The following is a 19,450-nucleotide window of genomic DNA, read 5'->3' on the forward strand; positions in this document are numbered from 1 at the left end:
TTCTTTGTTTGAATCTTGAGTTGACTGAATTTTAAGTATATCGTAAAGCTGAAAAGACTAGAATTTGCCTGAATTGTTTTGTACTATTATGATGTTTTTGTGGCCAGTCTTTAGCTTGAAGAGATGAAACGGCAATGCTTTAGAGCAATCTCCAACCCTACTTGTAGCCTCCTGGCATCCCGATGTCGTTACCTAGCAATAAAAACGAAATTGCTTTTCATGTGTTCAACTGGATTTCCATTTCTGCACAGCTGGATTGTAAAATATTCAGTTGTAGACATGCAGATGTGATGATAATGAAGAAAGATCACACAGTTTAAAAGTATTTGAAAACAAAATGGATAGGTTTTTTTTCAAGGTAAATTTTTTCCAAAAATAAAACAAAAAAAAAAAAAAAAATTTTTTTTTTTAAATGAAGGCACGAGATCTGGCATCTTGGTTGGTTGCCAGCTGTCAAAAAGGAAATTTTGTTTTCAGAAAATCTCTAGCCGGGATTCAGAAGATAAACTGTTTCCTAAATGTATGTATATGGGTATGTGTGTGCAAGTTTTTGGGGGGCGGGGGGTGGGGGTTGGGGAGAAGATGGGCGGGAAGAGATCAATTCTTAATTCTGCTGTTTAATAGTATTAAATCCTTCCAAATTGGTAGCTGCCACTCTGCTATCACTGTGCACACACATCTGGGCATGACCCATTTCAGTCAAAAAGTATGAAACATGTTTAAAAGAAAACAAAATTCTACATAAGCAATAAGGAAACAAAAGATTCTTTAGCAGCCAAAACATAAATGCATAATATGATAAAAGACAATGAAATCTGTTTGAGATTTTTCAAGGTTTTTTTTTTTTATACCCTTCAGACTGTCCCTTATTAGTAGCTTTCATTAAAGCAGCGTTGTTATAAACTTCAGCTAGAACATAGGCATTAGCTCACTTCGGTTGTGACAAAGTGTTTCGTGATGAGGGAGGGAAAAGAGATTTGTTTTAAAAATCTTTTTACCTTTTTCCCCCCCCCCCCTGTGACAGAAATTCAGCATAGGATACACATTTGGGGAGGTGGGGTGTACAGTGTCAACCACATGCAGATGTGATCGGCACACTCTCTTCTAACGGGGGCGTGCACTCACGCTCAGGCACTCGCACGTGTAGACAACATACACACGTACACAGTGAAGCCGCCTCCTTGGCTAGCAGCAAACCTAACCTTGTGGGGGGTTTTTTGCACCCCCTCTCCCCCAACCTTCACATTCTTGGAAATAATTTTTTTTATCCTATATAATGAGTATTCCTTCATCCTTGGCTTCCATCAGAGTCAAGTATCCAGTTTTCCAAAATTAATTTCAGGGTCTGTAATCCCCTGGGCCCTTTTCACATACCCTTCTGGTCCTAGATAGGAGAATATTATGTATCTACGGATATCACCATCACTTTGTTAATGTGTTTGTTTTTTGTAAAGCAGCATTGGTTTCTTATCTATACACAGGCAGGCGAATGTGAGCATGCTGATGGTCCAGAAGCCGGGGAACGGACACGGTCTCGTACCCTTTGCCCAACATTTGCTCCTTGATGCATGGTGGGTGAATGTCATTTATGAGATATTCCAAGGACTGTAGGCTGCTGCTAAGGATGGATGTATTGCACAACGTCTTGCTGGGTAGGCTGGACAGCCCATCGGACGGATGCACGCCAAATTCCCGGTGGGCATTTGCAAGGTCCTGTGGATTATAGCAGTCGCTAGTTGGGGTTACCAAGATGCTGTTCCATGGTGGAGCAAAATACTGCCCCACTGAGAAATTGCCATGCAAACCAACACAGTTCAAAGGGGAAGAGCTAACTTTTTCTACTGTGCTCGTTAAGGTGTAAGGACGAGAGACTCCCATGCACATTTCTGGAGATTTGCTAATTGCCCCCCCTCCTCCACTGCCCCCACTGTACATTCTGAGCTGCTGATGTTTTTGCTGCCATATTAGATAATCCATGCCGTCTGGGTACACAGCTGGCTTTGGCCCTAGAGCCACAGTGGTGTTTGAACTCACTGCCAGATCGGCCCCCGTGCGACAGTCTTGCAAAACCGTCCCGGCATAGGTCACAGCTCCTGCAGCCATGGTGGTAAAGCCATTGGCCATGCCATGCTTGGCTGGACTAGGGTTGGTTACAACAACCCCCTGGCAGGCCTGCTGTGAAACCTGAGCCTGGCACTGCTGATTGATCTGATAGATGATACTCTGAATGGATGGTAAATTTGACTGCTGTAGTGTTAGGTTCCTTCCGGTGATGGGGATGACGGAAGTGGCGACAGTCACGTTGGGTGGAACTGGAGCTTCCATGTGTTTCTGACTACTGTGGTAATTTAATTGTCCACTGCATGCCTGGCCTTGAACTAAAGTGCTTGACACTGGGTAGGGGGCAACACCAACTTGTGCGGGGGACATTTTAGCCCGCTTGCCCTCTGAATTCTTCACTATGCTTTTGCTGGAGGCTTTAACGATAGCCAGCAGGCCCTGGTATCCATTATTGAGCACTGGGTAGGGGCTGTACCGTTGGCCAGTTGTATCAAATCCATTCACAGTTCGGTTAAGGTGCTTGTGTTGTGGGACCCTGATGTTGGTAGGAAAGATCTTGATCGTTAAAGGACTGTTTGCAACCTTCTGTGCATAGGCGTCCAATTCGGCAGGACTGGGGTACCTTGGAGAATGCACCGATGCCATGGCTTCACCTACAAGACACAGGGAGAAGAGACAACGATATGTTAAACTGAAGACACAAACGCTATAATAATACATTTGAATAAAACTTGAAGGAATGTGTCGGTCCAGTATGCATAACAACCAGCAACAAACTCAAGTTTTGCCTGTGGATTAAAGATTCTCTGTTGGTTTGCAGATTGTCAAATGAAGGCATTATTATGGAAGTCAGACTGACATCAATCTAAAGGTAGATCTCTGAAGACGAACGATTACTCCTTGGTCCCTTTTCAAAGGCTGAGCTCCTTACTAAAGCTTCTCAATATTTCATTTTAGAAGTCTTGTTCTATAAAACAAATAGCACATCCTCAGAAAATACTCCCCGGAGTTTAGAGAATTTTACCAGCATTGGCCGATCCTTTCCTCAGTAATATCACGGGGCAAGACAGACATGTACACAAAGTTAAGATCTGATTTTTTTGTGCAGACAGCCAGAGGCGCCGGGGGCAAGGGAGGCAAGATTCCCTGGGTCCGGCTTCCAAGGGGGGGGGGGGGGGGGGCCCAGCGCTGGGGTCTGGCTCTCTCCTGCGTGTCGGAACCCAGTTGATTGTGTTAACATGATAACCTGGTCCCGGCACACAGGAGCAGGAGAATGACAGACAGAGGGAGGAGCAGACGCATAGGGGGATGGAGGGTGGTGGCGGCCCTAGTTGGGGGGGGGACCCCGGGCCCGGCTGTCTCTCGGCGGTCCTGCACACAGCAAACCCACCGGCAGATCGAATGATCAGTGGCCTATCAGAGGAAAAGATTACATGCCAATCCCAGGGATAATGTACTTTCAGTTTATTATTATCAGTCACAACTCTGAAACCAACACTGTAGATACAATGTTCTTATTTTGGGCTACATTGACCTTGGGAACAGTAACACTTACAACAAGTCAGGCTTAAGAGCTCAAGCCTGCTGGTATATAAAGTTAAAAACACTGTGGCCTCTGGTGGAGGACAGGAGGCCAGAATGGTGGATAAAGCATGAACTAGTTATTAATGAAGACTCAGTGTCATCATTGAAGCACAAGCAGGGCCGCAGGGGGGGGGGGGGGGGGGGGACACAAAATTCCCCGAGCCTCTAAGGGGGGGGGGGCCGGCACCGGGGTCTCTCTCCTACTCCCAGGCCGCTGGCGCTGCAGTCCCTGGTCTCACCTACCTGCCCTCGGCTCCGTCGACAGCCCCCCACCCCCTGCATTCAAATCGGCAGCGCCTCACCTCCGTGTAAAAGCGGCAGATCGCCTCCCTTCGGGGCTTCCCTGTGTCCCGCCCTCATCTGATGTAACTTCCTGTTTCCACGAGGGTGGGGCACAATGAGGGAAGGCCCGAAGGGAGGCAATCTGCTGGTGGTGGATGGAGGGGGGCTGTCGATGGGGCTGGGGGGTGGGTGGAGACTGGAGAGCAGGAGAGGGAGGTGACAGTGGTAGCAATTGGGGGGGGGGGGGGGGGGGGGGAGGCGGCCTTGCCCCAGGCCTGGCTCAGTCTCTGGGCGGCCCTGAGCACAGGAAACTACCAGGTCCACCAATACATATGTGGAGGAGTAGCCTATTAACTACTGCAGTGGCCTGAGAACCAGATTCGGTCCCACTGCAGCTCCTTGTGACTCTGGGAAAGTCACATAACTCTCCACTGCCCCGGGTGCAAAATAAGTCCCTGCATATAATATGTAAACTACTTTGATTGTAACCACAGAAAGGCAGCATATCTAGGGTTACCATATGTCCGGATTTACCCAGACATGTCCTCTTTTTGAGGACATGTCCAGGCAACCGGGCAGGTTTTGCCGATTGCTAGCCTCCCCTCCCCCTACTTACTACTGCCCTGGTGGTGTAGTGACGGCAGGAAAGAGCCCCCTCTTTCCTGTCCGGTGCGCTGCCCTGTATGCATTCTTCCTGTTCCTGATCTTGGCGCCGATTCAAAATGGCCACCGAGAGTTGAAGTGACCACGCGAGACTTCAACTCTCGGCGGTCATTTTGAAGCGGCACCGAGATCACCAACAGGAAGGATGCATGCATGCAGGGCAGTGCTCCGGGCAGGAAAGAGGGGGCTCTTTCCTGCCCCGAAGAGGTCACTAAACCACCAGGGCAGTAGTAAGGTAAGGGGAGGGGGGTGACGGGGTGTGTGACAGGGGGGAGGGGAAAATGTGACAGGGGGTGGAGCGAGGGCGTGAAAGGGGCAGGGCAGGGTGTGTGGTGGGGGCGGGGCATGTGTCCTCCTTTTTTGGGGGACAAAATATGGTAACCCTAAGCATATCAAATCCCATTCCCTTTACCTACTAAAAAAAATATCAAAATTTAAATTTAAAAAGAAGAAAAAAGCTGGCAGACAGCTGCTGGACAGACTCCACTCAAGCAGGAAAGTAAACGGCACAACACTCCCTGGTTTGTCTCTTTTATAAATTCCTAGTACAAAGAACACTTAACAAGGCAGCGGTGCAATTTTATGGGAAATCTGTTATCTGGGGTCTACTGGGTACAGCTATAAAACCAGGAGAAAAACAAGACAACAGCCATTAAAGCCACTCATGTGACAAATGCTTAGCTCTTTCGAATTCTAGGGCTAATAACACTTGCTTTGAACGCAATGTTTTGAAAGACTTTTTCTTTAGTATTATAGATAATAATCTGAAATATCAGCTTTATCAATGACACACACAACCTTGATCACTTAATTGAAAGAATGAGTCTGACATCTTCAGGTTACTACAGGACTTCTCCCTTAAAGGGTAGACTGAGACAGATCTCCTTCCCCCTTACCTATCAATGCATCTGTGATTACCTCTTATCTTCCTTAAAAAGAAAGAACCCCCCCCCCCAAAAGAAAAACTGAGAGCTACAGGTTCCCTTAGGCAACAGGTAAAAATGTGCACGGCTCTGCCTGTCCATAGACCCATGTGACAACCTGACTAATTACATTTCCTCTGCAGAAGCAACCAGGGGGTGATTAAAATATCAGGATCAATGAGATAAAAGCACAGACCTTTCAACCCTTTTTCCATCTCCCCACCACCCAAAACAAAAGGGAACAAAAAACAAACAAAAACCAAAATACCACCAGGGTGGCCATCTTGCCTAATCATCCTTTCCTTTTCTAAGATAGTAGTCAAGATTGAGTAGAATGGAATGGGTAATACCACAGTACAATCCTATGCACACTTCAGTCTGGGTTTCCCTCTTTCATATCAACATACAAAGCTTCGTTTCTGAGTCATGGCCACTCTTCTAATCTGAACAGACCATGGGTTTATCTAAATATTTATTGAGCATGAGCAGTATTGCCTGATATCCTGGTTATTATTATTATTTGTTACATTTGCATCCCACATTTTCCCACATATTTGCAGGCTCAATGTGGCTTACATAATACCGTGAAGGCATTCGCCAAATCCGGTACGGGATAGGTACAAAATGTTGTATTGGGATAGGGAAGATAAGATTCAATCAAGTTGGGTTGAGGTAAAAGAGTTCATTAATGTCCAATATGATCTTTAATAGTGAAGTGTTGCAGGGTTGAGTCATTTAAGTTGGGTCATTCGGCCCTTCCGAATAGGTGAGTCTTTAATGACTTTCTGAATTTTAGGTAATGATAAGTTGTTTTCACCACTTGTGGCAATGCGTTCCACAGGCGCGTGCCTATGTAAGAGAAGTTGGACACATGGGTTGTCTTGTATTTTAGTCCTTTGCAATTTGGGTAATGGAGATTCAGGTAAGACCGTGATGAACTGGTACTATTTCTAATTGGGAGATTGACTAGGTCAATCATGTTATGACTTTAGATCTGAGACTCTCAACCCAGTCCTTGGGATACACCTAGCCAGTTAGGTTTTCATGAAACCCACAAGGAATATGCATGAGATACATTTGCATAGAATGGAGGTAGTGAATGCAAATGTACCTCGTGCATCTTCATTGTGGATATCTCTTTAACAAAGCCTACCACGAAAACCCATAACCAACTATAATACAACACCTATCCACCTTTATTCAGAATGTATCCTTCTATAACTGCTTGACCAAATCCTCCTGTTTTCCTTGACTCTTTGTAACACCAATTGTATTCTTTACCCTGGTATGGTGATACCATAACAGGTCTTTGTAAGCCACATTGAGCCTGCAAATAGGTGGGAAAATGTGGGATACAAGTGTAACAAATAAATAAATAAATGAAAACCTGACTGGCTAGGTGTTGTCCTGAGGACAGAGTTGAGAACCCCTTTGCTGTCACCACTGAAGATGTACAACAAGGCTGGATCTAAAAGAAATTCTTAAGGTATCGGGCCAGTTCCCACCTGGACAGTTCCCACCAGACAGTTCCAACCCACCAATTCCCCCTGAGACAACTCCTACTTAAGGGGGACAATTCCCACCAATGACTACCCCCCCCCCCCCCGGTCACTTCTCACCCTCTCTAGCCTTTTTTTTTTTTAACCAACTGTAGCTTCTTTCTTGTATCAGGTCCTGGAACAAGGAAGTTAGAGCAGAATATGGATGTACATAGAGGACATGTAATAATAACAGAATAAACTTTTCGTAAGTAGAGTAGTAATTTGTTATAAATCGTAGTCAGTGTCATTTTGAGGGGTTGAATTAGGTTGAAACCTAGTTTGGGGGTATTGCTCCCTCCCCACATGAACTGCAGTTTGTATTTATCTATTTATTTACTTATTTATTAAATTTAGATCCCAGATTAAACAAGAATTAGGTTGAAACCTAGTTTGAGGGGGGTGTAGGGGGCCTAGGTAGAGTAGTAATTTGTTATAAATCATAATCTGCATCATTTTGTGGGACTGAATTAGGTTCAAACCTAGTTTGGGGGTGTGTGGGGGATATTGCCCTCCTCACATGAACTTCCGTTTGTATTTATCTATTTATGAAATTTAGATCCCGCATTAAACATAAATTAGGTTGAAACCTAGTTTAGGGGGTGTGAGGGGCAATTGCCCCCCCCCCATCATGAACTGCATGTCTAGAAGGGGAAAGGGATGTGTAAAAGATAATGTTGTGGGGGGGGGGGGGGGGAGGGTGTGAGGAGGTACGATCTGGAAAAGAAAAGGGTTATGGGTGGGAATTGTCCTCTCTGGTGTGGTGGGCATTGGTTCAATGGGAACTGTCCTAGGCGGGAATTGATGGGTGGGAACTGACCTAGACCCATTCTTAGAACAGGGAGAATTGTGTTGACTTTGGTTTCTGCCTAAGGGCCTTGTCTATGAAGTCGCGCAGCAGGAGCGCAAACTTTTTAGTGTGTGCTAACGCTAGAGACACCCATAGGAATATAACGGGTGTCTCTATTATTAGTGCGTGCTAAAATGTTAGCGGCTTAGTAAACAGGGCCCTAAAATCCACGAGCCATGAAATTTCCATGCCATGTTAAATGAGGGAAAATTTTAGGTTCTAATCTCTCTATTATATGGTTTTAGTCTCTCTATTACATGGTTTAATTTGGAAAGTGGCTCAGACAAAAGGAAGTTTAGATATTTTTTCCCTGTGTTAGTGGCGTAGCCACAGGTGGGCCTGGGTGGGCCAGGGCCCACCCACTTTAGACTCAGGCCCATCCAAAATTGTGACACTCTTGCTGTGGCTGGTTGGGATCCCCAAAACTTGCCAGCTGAACATTTTCTCTTCTTGGGCAGCCAGCAGCACTTCCCTTGAGCTGACGCTGAGACCAGCCCTTCTGCACATGCTCAGTTTTCACACATGCAAAAGCACTGAGCATGCATGGCCTGCCGACAGCAGGCATCAGTTTGAGGCAAGTGCTGCCGGCTGCCATTTGGAAGAGTGCTGACTGCTCGAGGAGGAGGAGGAGGAAATCTTCAGCTGGCAGGGTTTGGGTATCCCCGCCAGCTCAAATATTTAATATTTGGGGTTGTGGGCAAGGAGGGGTGGGGAGAGGAGCAAACCAGAGGGGGGGCCGGGGGGGGGGGGGCAAATTCCATACCCATCCACCTTAGGCTCAGGCCCACCCAAAATTGTTCATCTGGCTACGCCCCTGTGTTGCCTTTGGTTTAATAACTCAACAGAAGAATCATTCTCCTAACAGAGTTTTTCCATCCTCCATTCACACTAGAGAGAGTAAAATGGGGACTGCAGATAACATTAAATTCTGTCTCTCCCACAATCAAAAAAATAGCTATCACTGTAAAAAAAGAGGTCAAATCAGAATCCACAGGTGATCACCATATAAGTGGTGGAACACCCTAGGAAGTTTTAGTCATCTACATGTCATCCAATGCAAAAGTATATCAAAACGAATGCTGAACACATCTACAGATTCGTCAATAATATGAGCTGCTTAGAATCAGCAATCCTTATAATAGCATGAAATCAAGAATACTCAAAAAAGCAGTTATTTCCCATGCATATTGAAAATATACATGAAATCCTGCATATCAAGAAAGTGCCAGACCCTTGAATCAGCATCAGGAGAAGAATTCAGTTATAAGAGTTGATATTGATAGGGGATCATCCGTGGTCGGACATTTCTGAGCCAGGCCAAATATAAGATTTCATGAACAAACACCTCTGGAGTATACAGGGAACTAACTTTATTTACAGTTTTGATTCACGCTGATATAAGAATTTGTTGATTTTAAGCAGATTGCATCTTATTGAAGAACATGGTCACTTCTATAGGCATTTTCAACCTTGACATTCTGTTGCACTGGATTAAATTTAGATGATTTAAGACTTCCTAGGACCATGTTATTCACTCCCACTCCATCAATGGGCTAGGTCTTCAGGATATCTCTAATAAGTATACATGAGAGAGATATGCAAGTCAACTACCCCCATTCCATGAAAATCTCTCTCATACAAATTCACTAGGGCCATCCTGAATACCTGACGCACTGGCTATCCTCGAGGACTGGGAGTGTGTACCAATATTTATTTGGCCATCACCCACAAATTCTTGATACTGCCTATCAGGGTGGGGACTGACAGTGATCTGGGTCACCATGGCAATACGGGCCAATAAGAACCAGCATATAATATGATAACGAGCAGTAATAGGGCTGGAATTCTGAGGCGATTGCCATTAAGTGAATGAAGAAGTCTGGGAGGAGTGCAAGAGATTAAGGTAGGATGGGTGACCTGAATAGAAAACCTTATGGGACAGGACAGAGCCAGAATTTTGTAGTGAATACGGGGAGAAATTGGTATACAGTGAAACTGAATAACAAGGGATGTGACACGATCGAATCTTGAAATGTGGAGAAGGATCCTTGCAGCAGTAATCTGAATAGTTTGGCGTCGATGGAGAGAATACTGATGAAGGCCAGCTTAAATGGTGTTGCAATAATCCAGACGGGAAATCAAAAGTGCAAAGAGAAGAGTGTTTTGTGATGAGAGATCTGACAACTCTGAATTGATGTAAAGAAACATGCAAGAGAGGAGATCTGGGGCGTGAAGGAAAGTTCTTGATCTAAAATGATGTCTAAGTATCCGAAATGAGAGACAAGTAAGATTGGAGTATTAGAGAGTAAAGGGGAGAGAGATGGCGGGGGGAGAGTTTTTGTCTGATTCAGCACAACACAATTATCAAAAAGCCAGGAGTCAATAGAAGCAAGAGCCGAATTAAAAAGTATCAGATCAGGGTTAGAAGTATGAGGTACCCCTAACCACCTATCAAAAGTGATTAAATTTGTTGGGAGGCTAGGGAAGAGCAGGCCCTTGAGCACTGCTCTATTGTCTGTCCTTATTTCCTAATATTGACAGGGTTAATTTATTTTTACCTTTCTTGGTGGTGGGAGTCCTGTTTCTGATATTAGGCAGAAGTCACCAAGATATCCAAAGAGAGGTCAATGTTGGGTGGAAAATTCTATAAGTCCTCAAAAGTAGTCATAACCTTTAGAAGCTGCAATAGTCAACTCTTCAAGATGGATTCTTTCTTATATGGACCCAATGTTTTCTTTTTTAATTTCCAGAAAATTACTACAGCGTTGTGCTAATCTATGTGTCAAAGTGGAAAAAAAGGGTCAGCAAACACATTGCAAATGATGTACTGGGGTCCTCTAACATCAAAGTATTTGTTGACCTGTATTTTCACAACTGGAAGATGGAGAAACCAGTCTGTTTATACAAATCTATCTCCTAAGACCTTTCAACTGAGGGGAGACATAATAGAGGTATATAAAATAATGAGTGGAGTGGAACAGGTGGATGTGAAGCATCTGTTCACGCTTTCCAAAAATACTAGGACTAGGGAGCATGCGATGAAACTACAGTGTAGTAAATTTAAAACAAATCGGAGAAAATTTTTCTTCACCCAATGTATAATTAAACTCTGGAATTCATTGCCAGAGAACGTGGTAAAGGCGGTTAGCTTAGCAGAGTTTAAACAGGGTTAGACGGTTTCCTAAAGGACAAGTCCATAAACCACTACTAAATGGACTTGGGAAAAATCCACAATTCCAGGAATAACATGTATAGAATGTTTGTACGTTTGGGAAGCTTGCCAGGTGCCCTTGGCCTGGATTGGCCGCTGTCGTGGACAGGATGCTGGGCTCGATGGACCCTTGGTCTTCTATGGCATTACTTATGTACTTATAACTACTAACAGGTAGAATATAGATAGATTAATTTTTTTTTTTTTTACTAATAGTTGTATAATGGATTTCAAAAACGGATTTGCTCTCTTTTGTGTGTGTGTGTGTTTTTTTAGCTCTCTTGCACGTAACTGAACCAACAAGCTTACAAATTGTGAATTAATAGGTTTCCAATACTAGTTCCAATCGTTCAAAGTTTTGGGAACTCCTGGTTATTATAAGCAGCTTTGATTCCTGGGGGCCCAGGCAACAGCTGTTCTTGTTCAATATTCTGCGCACGTGATTGTGGCAAACAAAATATGACGTTGGAACACAACTTCTTCTCCCCACCCCACCCCCAACTTATTTAGAAAGTCACTTCTAAGTGGCCTACAATAAACTCGGTGTGGAGAAGGGAAATGTCACTTTACCCAACGGGGGGAATCTCTCTCAGAGATTGGATTTAAACTACATTATACAAGCAATTTCATGGGTGCTTAGCGCCGCTACAGGCTCCCCGCAAAAAAATGGAAACGTATTCCATTTACTAGGAATAAATCAGCAGCTGCCGTAATGAGCACAAAAATGTCACTTTCATGCAATTTTACAGATGAACAAAACTGACAAAATTAACTGCGATAACCACCTAGTCAGCAAAATTCATTGCAGGGGGAAAAAAAAAACATTAGATATGTATATATTTTCCCCCACCCCTCTGAAACTATTTGAAAGCAAGTTTCTGTCATTCTGGTGTGAAAACTCATTTGTCCTTCCCATTACACTTTCATTTGGAGTTTATCTTGAGTATCCAATGAGCCACCAACTGTGAAAATGATTAAATCTACAAAATCTATCTAATAGATGGAATAACTTAAGTGTTTAAACCTCAAAGGGAAAAATGCCAGACTGAAATGGCTCCTAGGAAGCCATTCTTAAAATAAAGCCTTCCGGACACAGGTGTGTAAATTTAACTTTTGAAGAGGAAGAGGAGGTCTAGGTCTCTTGGGCACAGAAATGCTACTCATGAAAATCCCAGCAGCAAAGAGCGTCATTTATGGTGTAACAACAGTTTTATTCCTTAGCTATAAACCCTAACTCTGCTCAACAGGTAGACGTTCGTAATGTATCTGTGAAAACAATCCACGACCACTTGAACTTCAGGAAATCACTAAAAACCAACCTCTTCAAAAAGGCCTACCCCAACGACCCCACGTAACCCTCTTCACCTACCAGCACAGCATGACTATGATCGAACAGGACAACACGCAATCTTTATCCATTCTGACCCTCCACTTATACCTCATACGATCACTATACAACTTTGTATTTGCTATCCACTGACTGGGCAAACGCCTTTGACGGTACTATGTAAGCCACATTGAGCGTGCAAATAGGTGGGAAAATGTGGGGTACAAATGCAACAAATAAATGCCTTCTGGCTGTCCTAAAGGGGAGTGAGACTAATCTAGTGCTTAAGTCAGGCTTGTCCAAATTCAGTCCTCAACAGTGGAATAGCTATTGCATGGTGCATACCCTGAAGTATAACTTCACTTCCTCTATTCTTTATATATGTAGGGTGGCACTTTGCAGGGTGAGAATCTGCCTTTTTTTTCAATACAATTTTATTGGGTTTGTAGAGCAAAGTACAGGAAATTCACAAACTTACAGCTGGATCTAGGCCTTCTGGCATTTCTGCATGCAAGAAAAATTTGAATATAGTGATGTTGCAGAAACAGAAGGCCAGGGCTGCCGAGGGGGCGGGGGCAAAATTCCCCGGGCCTTTTGTGATCAGTCTGTACTTTGCAGGAGGATGGCTGAGGATACTCACTACCTCAGTTGTATGTAGTACCGTCTGTCTTCATGAAGGACAGAACTGCTTATACAATGTTTTTTCCATACCGTCAATTTTACTGCAGTTGACCATGTCCAATTGCCTCTAGGTCCCTGTGCATGCTCTGTCCACTCTACAACGCAGTTCTGGGGTTCCAGCCATCTTCCTTTTTTAATCCAGTACAGGGGAGACGACATTGCTCCGGGCAGAAAACCATTTCCTACTTTCGCTCATTAATAACCTTGCATGATCATTAGAAAAATACATCCTACTGCTTAAAAAAAATAAAGCCTCTTGACACTTCCTGAAATAGCTCTATCAGGAAAGACTTGGATCGAATAAACTCTCCTATTCTACTAAACTATAATCATTTTATAAAGGTTTTTCTGTATGCAAAGAACAAGGTTTTGTACCGATCCACTGGGAAAAGAAGAAACCCAACCAAGGCTCAAGGAGAGCTTCTTTTGAAAACTGAAGTTCAGGGAGATTGTGGATTTCCTACAGGAAGAAAACTATCCCAATAACTGGTGATGGAACCCATATAGGAAGGGGTCACACTGGCCCTGGAGCTTATGAATGGGGAGAGTTTCTTTACTTTTTATTATTTTTTTTATATTGGTCAAGATCACGAAAAAAATATGTTTTAGCCTCATAACAAAATGTTTGCAGGAAACTGTAGGAAGGACAACAACTCTCCAAGAGCCGACAGCTTATATGCCCAAAAGGCTTTTTGTCTAAGATGAGTGGCTCTACAGAGATCAGAAAAAAAACTAGGATCTTTTGACCTAGAAAACTCAAGTATTTGTGAAGAAAGTACAGTCTCTAGTTACTATCTGGTTCTAAATTTGCCAACTAGATCCAGATTTGCCCAACAGGGTTGATGCAGTCCTGGATTTACCCCACTGCATGCAGGGAGTTAGTCTTGCTTTGTTTAGGGAATTCAATGGGGAAATCAGAACTACAAGTGGGACTAATGTGCAAATACCATAAAATGTAGTATTTATTTAGATTTTGCTCACACCTTTTTCAGTAGTAGCTCAAGGTGAGTTACATTCAGGTACACTGGATATTTCTCTGTCTCAGGAGGGCTCACAATCTAAGTTTGTACCTGAAGCAATGGAGAGTTAAGTGACTTGCCTAAGATCACAAGGAGCAGCAGCAGTGGGATTTGAACCGGCCACCTCTGGATTGCAAGACTGGTGCTCTAACCACTAGGCCACTCCTCCACTCGGCAGCATTCCATGTAGAATCACCAATAATAGCAACGGAATCTCATAGTAGCAACGTTCGATGTTCCACTGCACTAACCACTAGGCTACTCCTCCACTAGCAACATTCCATGTAGAAGCCTGCCCTTGCAGATCAGCAACGCGGCCGCGCACGCTTCTGTTTCTGTGAGTCTGACGTCCTGCACGTATGTCAGATTCACAGAAGCAGAAGCCTGCGCGTCCACGTTGCTGATCTGCAAGGGCAGGCTTCTACATGGAATGTTGCTAGTGGAATAGCAACATTCCATGTAGAATCTCAAATAGTAGTAACAGAATCTCAAATTTATTTAGATTTTGCTCACACCTTTTTCAGTAGTAGCTCAAGGTGAGTTACATTCAGGTACACTGGACATTCTGTCTAGAATCTCAAATAGTAGCAACATTCCAGAATCTCAAAAAGTGGCAACATTCCATGTAGAATCTTCAATAGTAGCAACATTCCATATATTTATTTATTTGGATTTTGCTCACACCTTCTTCAGTAGTAGCTCAAGGTGAGTTACATTCAGGTACTCTGGATATTTCCTCTGTCCCAGGAGGGCTCACAATCTAAGTTTGTACCTGAGGCAATGGAGGGTTAAGTGACTTGCCCAAGATCACAAGGAGCAGCGGTGGGATTTGAACCGGCCACCTCTGGATTGCAAGACTGGTGCTCTAACCACTAGGCCACTCCTGCAATCTTTGGAGTATACCTGCTTTTGGAAGGCTTACCCTAAGGAACCAACTTAAATCCCAAGTCCTTCAAAACAGCACATAAATGGACCATCTGGACTCTTTTACCTTTCCCACCCTGTTCTTTCTATCCTAAATGATTACTACAATATATTGTATTTGTACAGTTATCGGGCTGGTGAATGCCTTTTCGGTTTAATGTAAGCCACATTGAGCCTGCAAACATGTGGGAAAATGTGGGGGTATAAATGTAATAAATAAATAAATAAATTTATGTGTTGTATGCATGTACTTCATAACACGGCCTCTGATCCACTCAACTAATGTTCCTGGGAATGACTACACACAATTTACGCCAAAGTCAATGCAATCTTTTTTTTTGGGGTGGGGGGGGGGGGGGGGGGGTATATTTTATATGTGTATACAGCCACAGAGTTTCCAAAAGGCCCCCCACACATGTAAAACCAATTTTACAGGCAGAAAAACCTTTATACAAATCACCCCATTTATCTCCTATTGTAGCGCTGCGTACGTCTAGTAGCGCTATAGAAATGATAAGTAGTAGTAATTGTGAATTGATTTTTCACTCTTTTTAAAAAAAGTACAAAGACTAGGGGACACGCCATGAAGTTGCATGGAAATACTTTTAAAACAAATACATGGAAATATTTTCACTCAGCGAATAGTTAAGCTCTGGAACTCGGTACCAGAGGATGTGGCTAATGTATCTGGGTTTTAAAAGGCCCAAATTGGACAAGTTGCTGTGTCTCTCGGTGGCCCTGCACCTATGGGCTTGTAGGTGCTTTATCTAGATGTATATTGGGAGAACAATTTTATTAAAGCTCCTTTTGCAGGTGAAGAATTGCTTTTACCCACAGAGCAGATGCTCATTTTAGGGCAGAGGTTCTGAACATGCGGTACGTGTACCCCATGGGGTACATGATACATAAGCAGGGGGCTCATGGCGGCAGGCACACCAGCCAATAAAAATGCCTGTTTTCTGCCGCTGCGACTCCCTGTTCCTCTCACCCCCAATCGATCAACAGAGGTTTTTGCTTTAAGCGCTAACTGGTCATTCTGAGAAGTACTAACTGGTTAAGTGCTGCTGAAAGTGACCGGTTAGGCCCCAAACAGGCAATTTAAGCATCCAGGAGCCAGGGCCGGTCTCAGCAAGTGCGGGGCCCTATGCAGACCAATTTGATGGGGCCCCATCCTAGCCCCACTCCCACCCTAGTTCCAGGGCCAGCCACCCCTCCCTCTGAGCTCCAGGGCGGCCACCCCTCCCTCTGTGCTCCCGGGCCATCCCCTCCGAGCTCCAAGGCCCCCTCTTCCCCAGGGCCCCCCAGCTCCAAGGGCCCCCTCCCCCCAGGGCTCCCAGCTCCAAGGCCCCCAGCTCCAGGGCTCCCCCTCCCTCCCAGCTCCAAGGCCCCCCACCCAGCTCCAAGGCCTCCCTGCTTCCCACCCAGCTTCAAGGCCCCCCTGCCTCCCATCCAGCTCCAAGGCCTGCCCCCCCTGAATTTTAAAAGTTTACCACGTCGACGGGTTACAGCGGCCGGCAGGCAGCAGCAACAGTGAAAAGCGTGTGAGCTGCTCGGCGCTTCGGGAGCCTTCCTTTCCCTCTTTCAGCTCTGGTCCCGCCCTCAGGGGGAAAGGAAAGGAAGGCTCCCGAAGTGCCGAGCAGCTCGCATGCTTTTCACTGTTGCTGCTACCTGCTGGCTGCTGTAACCCGACGTCGACGAGGTAAACTTTTAAAATTCAGAGAGAGGGGGAACTGGAGCTCGGGCGGTCGGGGCGAGTTCAGGTGCGCCACGCGGGGCACCCTTGAGCGCGAGGCCCTATGCGGTCGCCTCGCCCTAAGACCGGCCCTGCCAGGAGCCATTTCTGGCTGGTTAAATCGCTTTGAATATCAAACCCTTTATCTTCTGTTTTGTGATTAGAAAATGTCGGTTTTTGGAATGTACATCTGCCAGAGCTCATCAGAGCTCAGGGGTCCTCGATTGAAATTTTTTCAACGTAGGAGGTACTGGGCTTGAAGAAGTTGGGAAATACTGCTTCAGGGTACAAATGTCCCTTGTTTTTGTCTGGACTGAGCCCTAAAGGGCTAGACTCCTGGAGTATCTTTTTATTGCATCAGCTTAAGATACCCAAAGCCCAGGGCAGAAATTTGGGAGGGAGCTCCAAAGCCCATCAGCAGAATGTATCCCCTTCAGCTTCGGGCAGCTCTGGCCCTCCCTCCCTCCTCCCCCCCCCCCCCCCCACTGCATGGGGACCAAGAGCAATTGCCCTATTTGCACCTCCTAATACCCAGCACACTGCTGCTTCCTCAAATGACCTAATGGTAACTTAAAGTCTCCCCCTGCCTTCCCCTCCCCCCTGTAGCATAAACAGGCCTTTAATAGGCTTGCTCTGTGCCCACCTGTTGCAGACCAAGCCTGGCAGTATTAAAGTCTAAAAATGTCCTGGTAACACGAGTGGTTTTAACAGTGATGAAGCTGTTCACGCTGGCCAACAAATATTCCAGTGACAGACCGGATTACACTGGACAACCGTGAAACAGGCTGTCAGTCCACTGTAAGGGAGTGGGCTGTTTACTGTTAAACAGTTCCAGCTTGACTGGTTCAAAAGATGAGCAGCCAATGATGTGTCCAGACCCTCAGCTTAACTGGCAGCCTTCCTGGATCTTCTCTCTCTAGCAATGACCTCTTGTTAGAAAGATCAGAATGACAAAACTCTGCCTGCAGTGGGATAAAACCAGGGACCAGCCATCTCTTTTTAGAGCCAGCTGGCAAATATCTAGTTGAGTAAGTGCAGTTTTTTTATTTGTACGCTGTGCTTTCCCACTCATGGCAGGCTCAATGCGGCTTAGGTACTTTTTTGTACCTGGGGCAATGGAGGGTTAAGTGACTTGCCCAGATTCACAAGGAGCTGCCTGTGTCTGCAGTGGGAACCGAACCCAGCTCCCCAGGACCAAAGTCCACCACTCTTAACCACTAGGCCACTCCCCCACAGACCTCTCTACGTGGCATTTCTTAAATGGTTAAAAAAAAAAAATTAAGGGACCCTGTTATTAGCTTGCAGTAACTTAGCAAACGGCCAAGGTAACAGCTACCATGCTGGCACGACAGCTCACACTCAGCTGCGTTCCTAGGGGGGCTGACACCCGGGGTGGATCGCCGATGCGCCCCGCCCCCCCCCCCCCGGAACAGCGCGACGCCCCCCCCAGCGAAAGAACCCCCCCGATCCTCCGGCGAAAGAACCCCCCCCCGGGTGCACGCCGCTGGGAGGGGGTGCCGCGCGCCTGCCGGCTCTTCGTTTTCATGCTCCCTCGGCCCGGAACAGGAAGTAACGGCGTGCACCCGGGGTGGACCGCCCCCCCCTTGGTAAGCCACTGCTCACACTTATTTTAAACTGCTACTTCAAATTCATATCAAAGTGGTTCAAAATAAAATGATAATAATCAGACACGAAACAATTAAAACAAAGCACAATGTTCAACAAACTAAAGACAAATGAGGAAAGGAAATGACTAGCACGACAATTATTAATCCTAAAACTGTACACAAAAGGAAACAATGATATCTTACTGCTTGGTTCCTCAAATGACTAAAATAACCCTATCAAATGTGACCATCTCTGGGGAAAGGTGACTAAACTCACCAGAAACAAACATGAGGTTGTAATGAATTCTGTTAGAACAATTTGTGAAAAAAACAAAACAAAACCAAAATTACAGAAGTTCCAAACGTGTAACTGTTGCAGACTGCTTATGGACCCATGACATGAAAAATCGGCCATTCTCAACATTTTGGATCGGCTATTTTAGTTACCCAGAGACGGTCACATTTAGGTTCTCCATATTCTTTCAAGTAAAAATTCTATTCATCATATTGTGAAGAGCAAAGAAACTACAAGCCCCAGAAGGCAGTGCAGCACCAGAGAGATTCAGAACGTGACAATATGCTTGTTAAAATAACCATGTTTTCAAACCAATCTTGAACATCCGATAAGAAGGTTCTAATCGAAGAATGGTCGGCAGTGAATTCCATAATATAGGCACAGTATAGCTAAATGCTGTTTGACATGAGCTATCCAACCATAATTCCTTATGAGAGGGTATCTCTATATAATAATTGGTCAATCTGCCTCCGTGGATGGCTGGCTGGGTTCGTAACCGTATGCTTGTTCTTTTCCTCGGTCCTATTTCCTTAATGATACTTTGACTTTGTCTCCGCATAACTTCTCATAATGTAATCCATAACTGAGCTGTAACAAATCGTATTTCCAGCATTTACAATGTATTTTAAGCCACACTGAGCCCGCAAATAGGTGGGAAAATGTGGGATACAAATGCAACAAAATAAATAAATAAATATGCTAATGAGCTTACGTCAGCTAGCCTCCAGCGATCCCTTCCCTCTCAGTATCTCA

General features: G+C 44.9%; 1 protein-coding gene across 1 annotated transcript in view; it reads right to left on the reverse strand.

Moving 5' to 3' along the window:
• Positions 1-1,008: 1,008 nt before the first annotated feature.
• The window catches only part of FAM222A (family with sequence similarity 222 member A), a 295,931-nt gene continuing 277,489 nt past the window's right edge, over positions 1,009-19,450 (reverse strand). The window contains exon 3 of the mRNA XM_030219886.1: positions 1,009-2,714. Within this exon, the coding sequence (XP_030075746.1) occupies positions 1,468-2,714 (1,247 nt within the window). The 3' untranslated portion in view covers positions 1,009-1,467. The remainder of the gene's footprint in view (positions 2,715-19,450) is intronic.

Source organism: Microcaecilia unicolor, chromosome 11, assembly GCF_901765095.1.
Source record: "Microcaecilia unicolor chromosome 11, aMicUni1.1, whole genome shotgun sequence".
Lineage (NCBI taxonomy): Eukaryota > Metazoa > Chordata > Amphibia > Gymnophiona > Siphonopidae > Microcaecilia > Microcaecilia unicolor.